General features: G+C 39.9%; 1 protein-coding gene across 1 annotated transcript; it reads left to right on the plus strand.

The window, feature by feature from the left end:
• The first annotated feature begins 3,322 nt into the window (after positions 1-3,322).
• susd5 (sushi domain containing 5) lies at positions 3,323-14,784 on the plus strand. Its single transcript, XM_053612996.1, has 5 exons — positions 3,323-3,726; positions 8,246-8,420; positions 12,120-12,229; positions 12,381-12,569; positions 13,196-14,784. The coding sequence occupies exons 1-5, from the start codon at positions 3,639-3,641 to the stop codon at positions 14,743-14,745; spliced, it is 2,112 nt and encodes a 703-aa protein (XP_053468971.1). The 5' UTR covers positions 3,323-3,638; the 3' UTR covers positions 14,746-14,784.
• The last annotated feature ends 225 nt before the right edge of the window (positions 14,785-15,009 follow it).

Genomic DNA, 15,009 nt, shown 5'->3' on the forward strand with positions numbered 1-15,009 from the left:
ATACTGTATGTGTTATTCAAATGAGTCAGGTCAGTTGAAATGTTATAGTCTCTTATACATCCAGAGCAGAAGAAGGTTCAGGTTTTATACAGTTCCAAATGTTTACCCAGGTAGTTAACTTAAAGTACATACAGTACAGCGAATTCCATTCATCTGTCCATTTTCTGTACCGCTTATCCTGCACAGGGTCGTGGGGGAGCCTGGAGCCTATCCAGGGCGAACTTAGGGCGCAAGGCAGGGAACACCCCAGAGCGGGGTGCGAACCCATTTCTGGGCACAGTCACGCACAGTCACTACAACGCATGTCTTTGGACTGGGGGAGGAAACCGGAGTACCTGGAAGAAACCCCCAAAGCACAAGGAAACATGCAAACTCCACACACACAGGGCAGAGGTGGGATTCGAGCCCCCAACCCCAGAGGTGTGAGGCAAACGTGCTGACCACTAAGCCTCCATGCCCCCAGTACTGCTGATTATACATATCAGATAACATTACAGCATTTATTGCAGGTTATGATGTTCATGAAAGGGCAACAAAATGATCATTCCATCGAATTCCATAAATTCCATATTTAACCACCCCCCAAAGTCAGTAGACCTTTCTAATATACACATTGGTTAGAAGTGAGTAAAAGCTCAAGTACAGATGTTTGCTTAAATGATTTGTGCATTTAGGAATGCTGCAATTGCTCATAATGTCACCGGAGGTTTTGTAACATTACCACTTATGCGTCCACATTCATAACAAGTGCGAAATGGTCTATTGAATGTGTCCTTTAGTTTGTCTGGCTAATTTGGCTTCTGAATTGTGATTAAACAAACTAAGGGATGTGTTCATTTGACAGGAATCAACAAAAAAAATGCACTTTTCCTGTTTCTGTTTGAAAGCTACTAGCCAGCTAGCTAAACTGTGAGAATCAGGATATTAAATATTGGAGGTTTTCTGATTGAGGAGGAAAAGAAGTGCAGGCCTGGTTTTATGAGATACGAGGTCATTTCAACCTAATAGGAAATATCAGCATACTAGCCTTTTGTTTTCAGTGAAGCATAAAATTATTTAAATTACCACACCTATTAAAGACTGTGTTTTAAATAATTAAATGACAAATTCTGAATACCACCACCACTTCAACTTCTGTCTGGCATTCACCAGACTTATCAATGCAACTGTACATTGATAATATATACATATATATATATATATATATATATATATATATATATAGAGAGAGAGAGAGAGAGAGAGAGAGAGAGAGAGAGAGAGAGCGATAGATAGATAATAGACAGTCAGATATAGAATATATATATATATATATATATATATATATATATATATATATATATATATATATATATATATATATCTTGAATATAGATTTAAAAAAAAAAGTAGCCAAATCTTGAAAGCCACACACCTGTCCATACTGCCTATTACAGCTCTGAGCAATCAATGTACCCTTTGCTGGAGAACCAAAAGTCCAGGAGGTGGAGTCAAACCTGATACAACACCTCCTACCTGGGCAGAGTTGAAGAAAAAAACAGGGGGTGGAGCCAACTGTGGGTTTCAAGCTGGATAATTGTGTTGTTCTGTGTTGTAGAGCGTGTCATGGGTTAGGGGTTAGGGTTAGGGCTACAGGAGGAGTTGGATCAGGTCCAGCGCCACCTGAATTTTGGTTCTGGATAATTTATACCTGGTTTTGGGAACCTGACACAATTATGCAAAAAAAAAAAAAAACCTGGCTTACGCTAATTTTCAAATCAACCAGATTATGTAATCAGTCGCATTTCACATTTCTGCACAAGTTTTTGAGCTTCTTCTTCTCTCAAATGCTTAAGGTGTTGCCACATGCATGGCGCTTGTATTGCCTCTACACTTGTATTGTATTGCATGTGCACGATTACGCTCATACACAATTCCGTACATAACCAGCAGAATGGAGCCTAATTACTATTAAAAGCAGGCACAAACAGTTTAGCAAGCTACATCTGGCCCACAGGGTTTACTGATTTGTAGAGAATAATCTATTGTGCTATTCTACCCAAAGACAACAGCAGGGGGCAGAAGAAAGAGGACATTCCAAACCTGTCAATAGTAATTGGCCCTCTTGTGATACTTTAGCTTTAGCTGTAGCTTTGTTTACCTTAAATTAGATTTGTTAATAATTCCTTATTATCAGTGTTTCATTTGTAATGTCAACAAATAATCTAAATAATATTTGCTTAAAGAGCTGTGTGTGTGTGTGTGTGTGTGTGTGTGTGTGTGTGCGTGTGCGTGTTAGTTACAGAGTGAGATGAATATGCTGTATGTCTATGGGTTATGAATAGGTTTGTAGGTTTTGCATGTAGACCATGTCCTGCATGTAACTGAGTGTCTTTTAGCTTTGATAATATGACAAACTTCTACTTCATTCCAGTTCATACACACACGCACACGCACACACACACACACACACACACACACACACACACACACAGAGCTCTTTAAGCAAATATTATCTGAAGCTATTCAGACAGACCCTACTTGTGTTGGCCTCTCTCCTGCCACTTACTCACTAAAACACATTCTTTGTCTTGCTTGCTCTCTCTAGAGCCCAGACACACACACACACACACACACACACGTAATTCTATTTCATTGGGGTATTTCCTATGACTTGTATAATACTGTAGATAAATAATATTATTCCTACACCTAACTTTAACCTTAACCTCAATATTCACATTTAGCTTTTCAAACAAAAGCTGTGTCTTTTTTTGCAGTTAAAAAACACTCCAAATATCTCCACAAGTTACAAATTTGTTACCTATTTCTAGAATTGTGGGGGTAGCTGGTCCCCACCCCATAATACGTGCAACCATGCACACATATTTTATTTATTTATTTGTTTGTTTTTTTAAGAAACATGCAAATGTACTGCTTGCTTAGTGCTTTTTAGATTTTCATTTGATTACTGGGTTAGGTGAAGGCTATGCTTAAGCGTAGGTTAATGCTAGAGTTAGGTTTTTGCAATATTTAGCTACATTGCAATATTTAGCTACAGTGAAACACATTCAAACGTCAGGTTGTTAGACGTCTCTGTGTGTAGGCTGTGTATTGGTGGGAGTGTAACTGCAGTGGGATAGCAGAAACTGCTCGTTCCTTAACGAGAACCTTCATCAAACTACTGCGTGGTGATGCGCCATAATTTCTCCTGCCGCTTTTAGCTGTATAACAGGCATGGGCAGAGTTTAGAGAGGCGCGCCCTGGTGACAAGGCAAGGCACCTAAATATGCTATAGCAAACTCACAGGCTGACTAAACATGGCCAACAGGGCGACGGGTTCCCTGTGAAGCGCATGGGCCACGGTGTGAGCGAGTCCCCCTCCCATCCTCCGCTCACTGCGAAGTGCCTCTGTTCTCCTGCGCTTTCACTCATGACGTATTTACTGACAGCACTGTGAGAGTTTTCACACGAGTCCTCCAGCAGCTCGGTAATGCGCCTCTGGTCAGATAAACCGCCTTTTCGCCTCAGAGACTGCGCCTTACCTGTCCTCGCCTCCTCAGTTAAGCAGAAATCCCGGGCCGTTTGGAGTGCGCAACGCGCGCGCCTTTCCAAGAGACTTTCGTTTGCCCCACTATAAGGACTAGTGAGTGTGCGCTATGGGAACAATGTGTGTCCGAGAGCTGGTGCTCTGGTCTCTTCTTGCGTGCTTGGCTTGGTTGAGCGTTGGTCTCGTCGGCGCAGATGGTGAGTTTGTCCATTCGAGATGATTGCTTTTACGCGCCACTACAATGCGCACCGACACTTTACGGTTTGTAATGGTTTAAACAAAAAACAATAATTGTGCACTGTGTATGTGTGTGTGTACATTTCAGATAGATAGATAGAGCTTCAAATTATATTATATATATTTCAACTACCAATATCAATATCAAACCTAAATTGGAAAATTTAATTTTGTGTGTGTATATATATATATATATATATATATATATATATATATATATATATATATATATATATATAGACATATATATATAGACCTGCTAATTATTACAGCTTGTTTCTAAAGTAATTATAATTATGTATATATCATCCATTACCTCACTAATTTGTCAGTATTATTTTGATCAAATGAATAACAAATACAAATATATTATTTATATAATTTATTCATATTATTATATTATATGGCATATATTAATGGTAATGGTAAGAACTGGCTCACAATCAAACTATCAAAAATATTTTATTTGAAAACCATTGCACTGAACGTCCTCTGTTTAATTTAATTAGTTTAATTAGGCTTGAATATCTGTTGGAGAATTTCAAATTTGCTATAAAAATGGCCAGTCATAGTAACATAGTTCAATTTAGTGCAGGACATAAAACTATTTTATTCTCTTCTCTAGCACACAATGACAATTAGTTTGTGAGATAAAAAGGTATGTTAGACAAACATAGTTAGGAAGCCCTGAAGTGCTGAAACTCCTACCTTTTGCAGAGATAATAGATATTGATTACACATAGCTGCTTCTGTTTGGTGTGTGTTAAGCTTTTTTCCCAATGCAGGTTACAATCTGGGTTCAAGGCGTTATGTTTGAGAGTGGCTCATGTTCAGATAACTGTTCTAATCTATTCTTCTAACACCAGGCCAGGCAGGTTATTGATGGTAAGAAACACAAAACTGGAAAGAATGTTAATGACAGAAATGGAGTATACCCAGCAATGAACAACACAGAATCTAAAAGTCCATCCATTTATAGTACTATGAGTTGAGGGCAGGACCCAGCACGTCAGGTCGACTATCCCAGTCCACTATAGTATGTTGATCGTATCCTCCATGGTGGAAGGAGTTTGGGATTATGAAGAAGGTTTAGATGGGAGATTTGTTCAGGGCATCTATAACCCCAATTCCAAAAAGCTGGGATGCTGTGTAAAATGTATATTAAAAGAGAATGCAATGATTTGCAAATCTCATAAAACCACATGTTATTCACAATAGAGAAAACATTTTAAGAAAAAAAAAGAAGATAATTTTGAATTTTATGGCCACAACATGTCTCAAAAAAGTTGGGACGGGGCAACAAAAGGCTGAAAAGTAAGTGTTACGAAAAAGAAACAGCTGAAGGTTCATTGGCAACAAGTCAGTAACATGATTGGATATAAAAAGAGTATCTTAGAGAGGCAGAGTCTTTCAGTGATTGTGTTGCACTAATTAATGGCCTGTAAATTCTTAAATGGTTAGTACCTCAACCCAGAGGTTAGATTTTTGGCAGGGCAGCTGTAATTTGACACATGCCAAACACTGGGAAAGTGTGTGAGGCTTTCGCTAGACACAGAGGGAACATGAATGTATACGTTTGTAAAGCTGATCAGCAGTAGCATTCTGAGAGGAGGTGTGCAGTGAATTTAGGATTGTATGAACCCATTTTAGAAGTTGCTCACAGCAAAACCTAGGGGATGTCTTTTCTTCCCAGGTGGACAGGTCTCAGATGCTGGATCCTCCTACTTAGCAAGAGGGATCATGGTATTTTATTCCCACTATACTTTGGTAAACAATATATGAGAATGGAATGATAATCTGAGTGTCTTTTGCCATGTTTCATACAGCCAGGATAGAGCATCCACCTTTCCATTTGTGTACCCTGAGCAAAAAGTATGATATTGAATCTTTAGAAAGATATGATTCACCTGCCTTGTCCTGAGTTCAGTCTTTTGTTCAGCTTCTCCATCCAGCCAGTTTTGCCATGTCTCCAGGGCTGGCTTGATGGGTAGCAATCCCCCCACATTGTAATTACGTCCTGTAAGAGTCAGTTTTCTTGGGAAAAAGGCATAGAACCTTTTTGGCCATCTTACCATGCTGTTAAGACAGGACTGCTCCCACTTGTACTCCACTTTTACAATAATAGGTTTTGTGGCATCAGGATTCTTGAGCAGAGGTGCTGTGGTGAACTTGGACTATAGCACGACTAAAGCCTTTAGGACTGTCTTCTCTTTCCAAGAGAGCTGTCATAGTATCACTTACAAAAAGAGATGTAAGAGGGGCTGCCACTGCACTAAAGCCTCTTATGAATTTGCCTGTATAAAAATATGGTACTTTAACCATGCATGCTTTAGGCCAACATTGCATTACCATTTGCACACCATCTCTGCTAAAAACATAATCCATGAAGAGATTTGATGGAACAGGCAGTTTTCAGCTTTTACATGTATAGTTTTCACTTAATCTATGTAACATCAAGACTTTTACATTACATGCCCCTGTAGGGATGTTAAATAAATTAGAGTGTCATCTATGTAGGCTATCAGACTTGCCAGTTATGCTCATGAGAACCTCACTAATGAATGCTTTAAAGACAGGGCATTAGAGAACCCACACAGCATGCCCAGATGTGGTGGTAAATGCTGTTTTCCTTTTGTCTCCCTTCTTTATAACCACCAGATTGTAGACACTGCATTGATTTAGTCTGGTATAATAGATCCACACAGCTGGAGCGGGGCAAGTAGGAAGTGATTGTCCACGTTTTGGACAGCAATAGGAGGTAGATATGTGCCATAGCTAAAGCCTGGGAAATTGAATGCTTGTAGACAGAGGTGTGGCCTATTCTATTCTATTCTATTCTACAGGGTGTACAGACTCCAAAAGTCTCCACACATATGGGAAATTAGCACTTTTTTAGCAAAATCTCTCCCAAAAATTTTTATATGTAGTTTTATTATATAGTTTTTGACAAAAGAAGAACATTGAAATCATTCTCACGGCTGGATCGGAAAGCTGTTGCAAGGTTGTGATGGACTTTAACAGGAAACATGGCAAGCACATCACACACGACAGTGCTGCCAAACTTATTAACAAATTCAAAAAGACCGGAAGTGTTGCGGACCAACTGACAAGTGGACGTCCATGAACATCCACTGATGAAGGCACAACCTACATGGTGCTGGTAAACACAGTCCTCTATGTATGGAGACTTTTGGGACACCCTGTACTTTAACATCTGATTAAACTGATGTAGGGCATAGTGATTTAGCTGATAAGCATTTATTAGGGTGAAAATATTAAAAGTGGCTCCAAGAGTGGAACTAAGAAGCAGCATGTTGTTGGTCTTATGTTGGCATCAAGGCAATGGGCAAGGAAGTCTCATTGACATTAACAAGTAGCGACTATGTCAGCCCAATCCAGAAACATTTACTCACTCCTAACATCTAATACGATCACATCAGTGTAACAGACATTAAATCAGTGTGGCATTTAACAGCAAAGAAAAACTAATGACCAGTCATTTATGGTGTGTCAGCTGAGGACTGCTCAGTGGTCTGATGGTTGGAATTAACCACATGATTGGAACATTGTCATCTTCATCATTCTCTCGTGTTTGTGATTATTAGTATGTACAGTATATATTATATTTTTTATGTGGAAATTTTATAACATATTTTAGTTTAAGTTCTGAATTGTATCAATTCAGCTAATTAGGTTTAGTGTTAGCTTGTATTTTTGGTCAGTTTGACTCACAGCAGATTTGATGACTTGGGTTGCATTCTGCTTAATTTGTATGTTATTTTGGATAATCCCCAAATGAATAAATGGTTAAAAAAAATTTCTATATCCTATATCTCAACATTTGAAAAGAAAACAAAAATTGAGATATTGTTTTGTGGTAAATTTGTAACAAAAGTTTGTGAGTGCACTGTGACCTCACTACAATGACTGCCCACTACTGATATTTTAATCCTAGGTGTGAATCTGTGACTAACTGTGAAAGTGGTATTGAAGTAGGAGCATGTTTGTGGCAGTTTTTGTTATATACTGGACTGCACAACAGTTTGTCTGTGTATGCATGTGTGTGTGTCTGTGTTGATTGGGGTGGGGTTATGGAATGGTGATGACTGTGGTATTTGTGTGTATATGTGAATTCATATTTTCACCCTGAAGTCATACATCCTGTTTGGAGCTGAGCTTCAGTCCCCATTTTGTACTTACCTTTTGTTGAGAAACTCTTTAAGTTAGTGTCCATGTGGCACACCCTATAACTAAAAATAAAACCTCATCCCTGCCAGTTACACATACACACACGCAGCTACCCTCATTTAACCTTATGCTACCATCATGACATATTCTTCCTATCTTAAGTGAATGAATTTTTATACGTGATGGCAGATGGATACATACATACACCTTAGATTGAAAAATACAATAAATACATTAGTTCTCTCTCTCTCTCTCTCTCTCTCTCTCTCTCTCTCTCTCTCTCTATTTCAGGCCGGGTCTTCCTGCTAGAGTTGAGAAATGGTTCAGATATAGGCTTTGAGGCAGCTTCAAGTGCATGTGGTGATCAAGGTGCTCGGATGGCATCAGCAATGGAGCTTCGCCATGCTGTCGTTGAGTGTGCATTTTCTGCCTGTGCACGTGGTTGGCTTACTGGTCCCAGCATTGGGTAAGAACCCTAGTCACACATTCACACTTATTGAAACTATTTGTCATTATGATTGTTTACATTTGAGAATACCAATCCACATTTGGTAGAACCGTGCTTTTTTGCACATTTAGAAGGGACACAATATGTTTTGCAGAAACGTTCCATTTGCACCTGCAGGCATTCAGGCCCCTGAGACAGCTGGACCTGAGGCAATGTCACAAAATACATTAGCACTTTCTCAGTGTTCGGTGTCTGTGCAATTCCACAGTTAATGTATATTGCTCAGCATGAAAGCTCAAATCCCAGAGCAATTATCACATTGTGGTTTTAATGTAAGTCTATTTCGTCTGTTGATGTTTAACCCAAAAAATGTTAACCATTTGAATCTTAAAACATGAAATCACAAATACACAACTTGCAAAGGTTCTGAATGTGTAGTTTTAAACCTTTAAAAATAATTGATGGTATTTTTACTATTTTTAATGCCCTACTATTAAAAATGGCTGTGGAACCTCTCTACAACTTTATGCTTATTAAGAATGCAAGGAGCTATGAATATGCATGAATATGCTAATTTGAAATGCCCCATTGTCACTTTTCTGGATAGGTTATTGCAAAAAAAAAGTCACGGGGTCATACTAGGGAAATGTATCCGATTATGTGTGAAATTCGGACTGACTTAAGAATAGACATACTGTTTGCCAAAAATTCCCCGAAATTGGAAATTGTTGTTTTATCAGCGCTGAGTTTCCCAAAAGCATCTCAAAATTACTGACAGAGAAAGTGTGATGAAATGTGATGCTTGCATGACCATACAGTAATCATTGTACTGTAATGCTTTTGGGAAACTCAACCCAGAATAAAAAGTTTGGTTTATGTGTTGCATTGTACAAGTATTCTCTCCCTTCACAGTACTTTGTTGAAGCACCCTTGGCAGTCTTTCTCAGTATAAGCTTATCAAACCTGGTTTTGTGAATATTGTCCACTTCTGTAAAACCTCTCAAGCTCTTTCAGTTTGGATGTTCAATGGTGCTGTGTCATTAATCTCAGGTCTCTTCAACCATGTTTAACCAAGTTCAACTCTGGGCTCTGACTGAGCCACCCAAGGATGATCACATACTTGTCCTGAAGGCACTGCATTGTTTTTTTTCCATTATGTAAGGTGAACCTACACCTAAATCTGAGGTTCTGAGTGCTCTGGAGTAGGTTTCCCCTCAAGGGTTGTGTTAATCATTTCCTTAACCCTAACAAACCTTTCAGTCCCTGCTGCTGAAAAACATCCCCATTCTGCTGCCTCTGTAAGAATGGAATTGGCCAGGTGATGAATGATACAAGGTTCTCTATAGATTAAATGCTTGGCATTCATGCCAGAGATCAATTCAGTTTAGTTTAATCAGACTACAGAATCTTGTTTCTCATGGCTTGAGACCCCTTTAGGTGTGTTTAAGCAAACACAAAGGCATCATGTACCTTTTACTGAAAGGCTTCCATCTGGCCACTCTACTGTTAAAGCATAATTAGTGGAGTTCTGCAGAGATGGTTGTGCTTCTGGCAGATTCTCACATTTTCACACAGGAACTCTGGAGTTCATCAGAGTGACCTTCAGATTCTTGGTCACCTTCCTGACTGGAGACTTTCTTCCCCAATTGCCAAGATGACCTAAGAAGCCAGCCCTAGTTTGAGTTTCTGTGGTTCAAGACTTCTTCTATTTAATAAAATTCTGGATCTGGGACTCGACACAATTCAGTCTCCGAGATCTAGAAACAGTTCCTTTGATCTAATGGCTTTCTTTTTGCTGTGACATGCACCGTCAGCTGTGGAACTTAATATAGACAGAGATTTGCCTTTCCATATCAGGTCCAATTAACCGAGTCTACCATTGGTCTCTTTAGTTCAGTTGCCAAAACATCTCTAGGATGATCAGTGAAAATGCATTGCACCTGAGCTCAATAAAGAATGTGTCACAACAAATCCTTCTATAATTGTGATATTTCAGGCTTTTTTTATTTTAATAAATGTTCAGAAACATTTGTACTGAGGATTGTTTTTGCAGATTCATGAGGAAACAAATGAATGTAATCAATTTTAGTTTAAGTTCAGTTCCAGTTTGGCTATACCTATAATAACTGAACTCAGTGGGACATTTCCAAGGTAACTTTACACACTCCTAATGTTTTCCCAAAGTAAAATCTTGACACGCCCATGCACACACACTCACTCCAATTCTGACTCACATTCTACAAGTGAATGTTACAATGTGGGATAAGGAACCGATTCCTTGTCAACTTCAAGCACTGAGGAAAATTCCAGTAGTGAAGCTGCAGAGGTTGCCTTTCACTTAGAACTGGAGGTTAAAATTTTGAGTAACACTTGTTACCTCAGTCTGTTTAGAAAATGATTTGTTCAGTCATTTATCAGTTTATCAAGTTTGCCCAAATGATCAAGTTTGCCTGATCATGTAGCTGTACAGACAGCAAAACATCTTCACTAATATAAAAGCAAGCTAACAATTGTTGCCATTTTGTATTATTTTATAATATTCTAGTAAATATGTGTTTCACAAAATAATTATTTTTCACACCCAGTCCAATATAAACTATTATTGCATGCACTGAAACAGTGGCAATCTCCAGCACTGACTGAATAAGCCAGATCAGGACTCGCTGAACTCACTGACTCAACTGATCCACTGAATGAGAGAGAGAAATGAATCTTGGTCAGGATTCACTCACTCAAACATCTTGGATCAGGATTGGTACAGATGGAGTTGCAAATACAACTTACACGATTCACAGATTTTTAAAGAACGTCTGACAGGTAAACATATAACATAAACTACATAAAATCTCTACTTACATGTTTGGTGATCATGAAGCCAGTTATGGGTATGGAAATCTGGGTCTCTAGTTTGCACTTTTCAGTTTTGCAGTTTGCAATTGCAAAGCCTATCATCAGCAAGTGAACAAAAGTAAAGAACCCTGTCTACCTTGGGTAGAAGAACTGAGAGTAGTGGCACATGCCGTTACCAAGCATGCATGCCAACACTAATCCACACCCATACACACAATTCATCCTGTTCAATACAGTAGCCAAGGAGAAGAGGAAATTTCTCTATGGTTTGGGTTGTGCAATGCCCATGCACAGGGCAGCATCACAACAGACCCAGACAAAATGAGCACGGTGCATATCTAGTTAATAACGCACCCTGTGTGTGTTATTAAAATTATCCAACCAGCGCCGCTTCATCACAGGCATTGCCAATGGTGCTGTTCCCTTGCCTCATGTAACTGTAAGGAGTAGAGTTCCAGTGGTTCCCAGAGTGTGAGAAAGGTTTTGGGGGCTTGATGATGGACTTCTCTAGCCATTGTTCAAGACCAGAATGGCAAGTACACAAGGGCTGGTGGTGTTGCATTCTATTAATGGTGAATGGTCAATAAAACTCTGGTCATGATGACAGTTCTGTGCCACATCAGGCTTCATACTGCACATCATTCATGTACACTGTTTATACACTGTTAAGTGTATAAGTGCTTTGGACCCATAGTGGTCATTGTGGCCACAAGGAAATTGTAACTAGATGTTAGACTCAAAAAGCAGTGGCGAGCATAGTAAAATATTTCATTCAAACTGCATTCATGTAAAAGTGTCATTTAATGGGCATTCTGATTAATTGCCACCATTTAGTAGTAACTACTTTTCTAACTGGTCTGCCTGCAGGACAACAGTGTGCAGGAGCATCTCTGGAAGCTTACGGGCAGTAGACATGCAGGTGGAGAATGTGACTGAGATGTATGAGAGTCTGGCTGTGTTCTGTGTGAAAGACACTGGTCAGTTCAAACTCTTGTAATGTGAAATGTTGAGGGGAACTTAAGTGTTAATATTTTCAAAGTATTCTGTAGTAAATTATTCTTAACTATAAATGTTAGCTAAAAACAGAAGTCTATTTTGAAAACTATTTCCTTTACCTGCATGCATCAGGGGCTCCTTGTGGAGGACCACCCTTATTTCCCAATACACGTCTGCAGGGACAGACCGGCCTGGAGCTGGGTGATGAGCTTCTGTATGCTTGCAACCCAGGATACATTCTGCCCAATGGAGAGACAGCTTTTAGCCTGTTGTGTGACAGCTGTGGAGAGTGGTATGGTCTGGTGCAGCTCTGTGTAAAAGGTGAGAGGATGAACAGTACCGAGATTTAACCAGCTGATATTTAAATAAACAAGTGATATTGATGGAGTACATGTCAAGGGGAAATGCTTTGGTTTATTGGTACTGTAGGTTGGCCCAGAAGTTGTTTAAAATGGCTGTAACAACAACAGTTACACTATTTTATTAAAGCCTAATGGAACACAAGTGAGTATTACTATCAAGCATTGAAGGCTGTACTGTGATGAAAACCTAGGTCAGAGGTCTTCATTCTTATCCACAATGGGTTGGTGTGGCTGCAGACTTTAATTCCAACCAAGCAGGAGACATACCTGGTTTCATTTGTTTAATCAGTCCATCTTAGTCTCCAATCAACTATGAAGTGGGCCTCCAATTTGGCTGTAATGAAAGTCTGCAGCCACACCGGCCCTTTACAGATACAATTGAAGACCCACATAATCCCAACAAATTACTCATTACTATACTTACATTATTTATCACTAAAAAAATTACTTTTTACACCTGCACTAATTGTTTCTTTATAATTCCTAAGAGCAGTAATGTTTTGCTGGGGCTAACATTAGTTAGCTAAGTAAGAATTGTGAGTTTTAAAGTGAATTGTTAGCATTTGTGTATTTGATGTATTACAGATAAAGCCGAGGCCTTTATTGACTACGAAGACAAGCTCCCAGATGACCATAATCTCTATGATGGCATAGAGGAGGTGCATCATGTGAGTATGATGCCTAGACCTACTGATCATGGAGAGGAGGAAGAGTCTACACCTGAACCAGACCATTTAGAGCCAGTCATGGTAGTGGAAGCAAAGGATAAGATTGAGAAAAACTCTGCCGTGTCTGTAACAGAGCCTCCAGTATCTCAACTCAGCCAGAAACACATGTTCTGGTTCCCCTCAGAGGCTTTCCAGGAAGAGGAGCATCCTCTCGTCACCACAGGAACACCTATTAAAGACCGTACCCAAGATGAGAATTACATCTCAGTCAAGACCGGTGAAGACCAGTCAGAGCCTGAGATAACTACAGAGGATCATGATGGGTATATGTCCCAGCCTCCAACTGACAAACCTGCCACTCACAGTATAGGCAGCACAGTGGAGTCATGGCTTGATGGATATCCTGTTCCCCAGGAAGAGGAGAGAGCAGGTGGAGGGTCTACCGAGGAGACAGTACCAGGGCAGGGGGTGGACATGGAGACTGCGACAGGCAGTTTAAAGGTGGAAGATTTTAAAAGTGTGACTAACATACCAAAAGAGGCAGGTCTGGGAGGTGGTGTCCACAGCTACCAAGAGGAACCAACTGAAGGTGTGTCTGAGATGCCGGAGGAGCAAGAGTTTAGTAAAGTGATTAATCATCAGGATGTGGGGGTTAAGAATGTAAGTGAAAGAGTGGGAGAAAAGAGTTATGGGGAAGTGTTTTACAACCAAGAGGAAGAGTTTCATGGTGTGACTGGCATGCCTCATCCAGAGGTTTCTGATGTAGTGCCTATTCTTTCAGAAGAAAGATATTTTGTTACAGAGGCACCAACAGTGAAGGAGGTGGAAGGAGAAGCCAAGAGACCAGTGGAAGTGGAACATGAGAAAGTGGATGATGGCTCTAAAGATGCACAATTTCCTGGTATAATTGACAGTGCAAATGATGTTGAATTGAGCCCTACACCTTTAATCAGCCACACTCAGATCACAGCTGGCACTCCCAGCACCGCTCCTGAGAATGTCAGCACCAGCCAAGAGGCGATGGGTTTCGGACACACTACCACGCCTTTAGGAATGGCACCAAAAGAAACCACACCTGCTTCACCAGTCCATGTCATTAGCAATGTGGCCACAGCCACAGTGAGTGTCACTTGGGAAACCAAAGATCTTGGCCATTTTGTGGATCAGACTCCCACTGTTGATGATGATGTACTTGTAGAAACCCATGAAAATCAGAGTGTGATCGAAGGAGATGTGGACCGTAGCCTGGATCAGCCAGAAGACAATGGATCTTGTACTGTACACCCTTGCCACTTAGCTGGCCATGGGCCAACTATTGCTGCTATCATTGTTGGCATTGTAGCAGCAATTGTGGGTGTGGCCTTGGGTATATGGTGTTACAAAAGAAGGCAACAGAAGACCTCACACTATCAGCTGAATGGAACTAACAGACAAACACAATGCATCGAACTCCAGCAGACTGTGTAACCTAACACGTGTGTCCATACACAAACATCATATATGTGTGAACATTATGAATACATGCACGTACATACATACTAATATACACACACAAAGTCGGGGGTGGGGGGGTTGGTGGGGGGTATTCCTCATGTCCTTTACTGGGCAGTGAGAGAGTTGCTTTAGTGCTTTGTTAAAACACATTTTATTTTTCATATTTGCAGTGCAGTGTGCGTGTGTTATTTCCCATGTTATACTTGCTTATATATGATACCTAATTATTTCTTTGTG

This window comes from Ictalurus furcatus, chromosome 24, assembly GCF_023375685.1.
Source record: "Ictalurus furcatus strain D&B chromosome 24, Billie_1.0, whole genome shotgun sequence".
Taxonomy (NCBI): domain Eukaryota; kingdom Metazoa; phylum Chordata; class Actinopteri; order Siluriformes; family Ictaluridae; genus Ictalurus; species Ictalurus furcatus.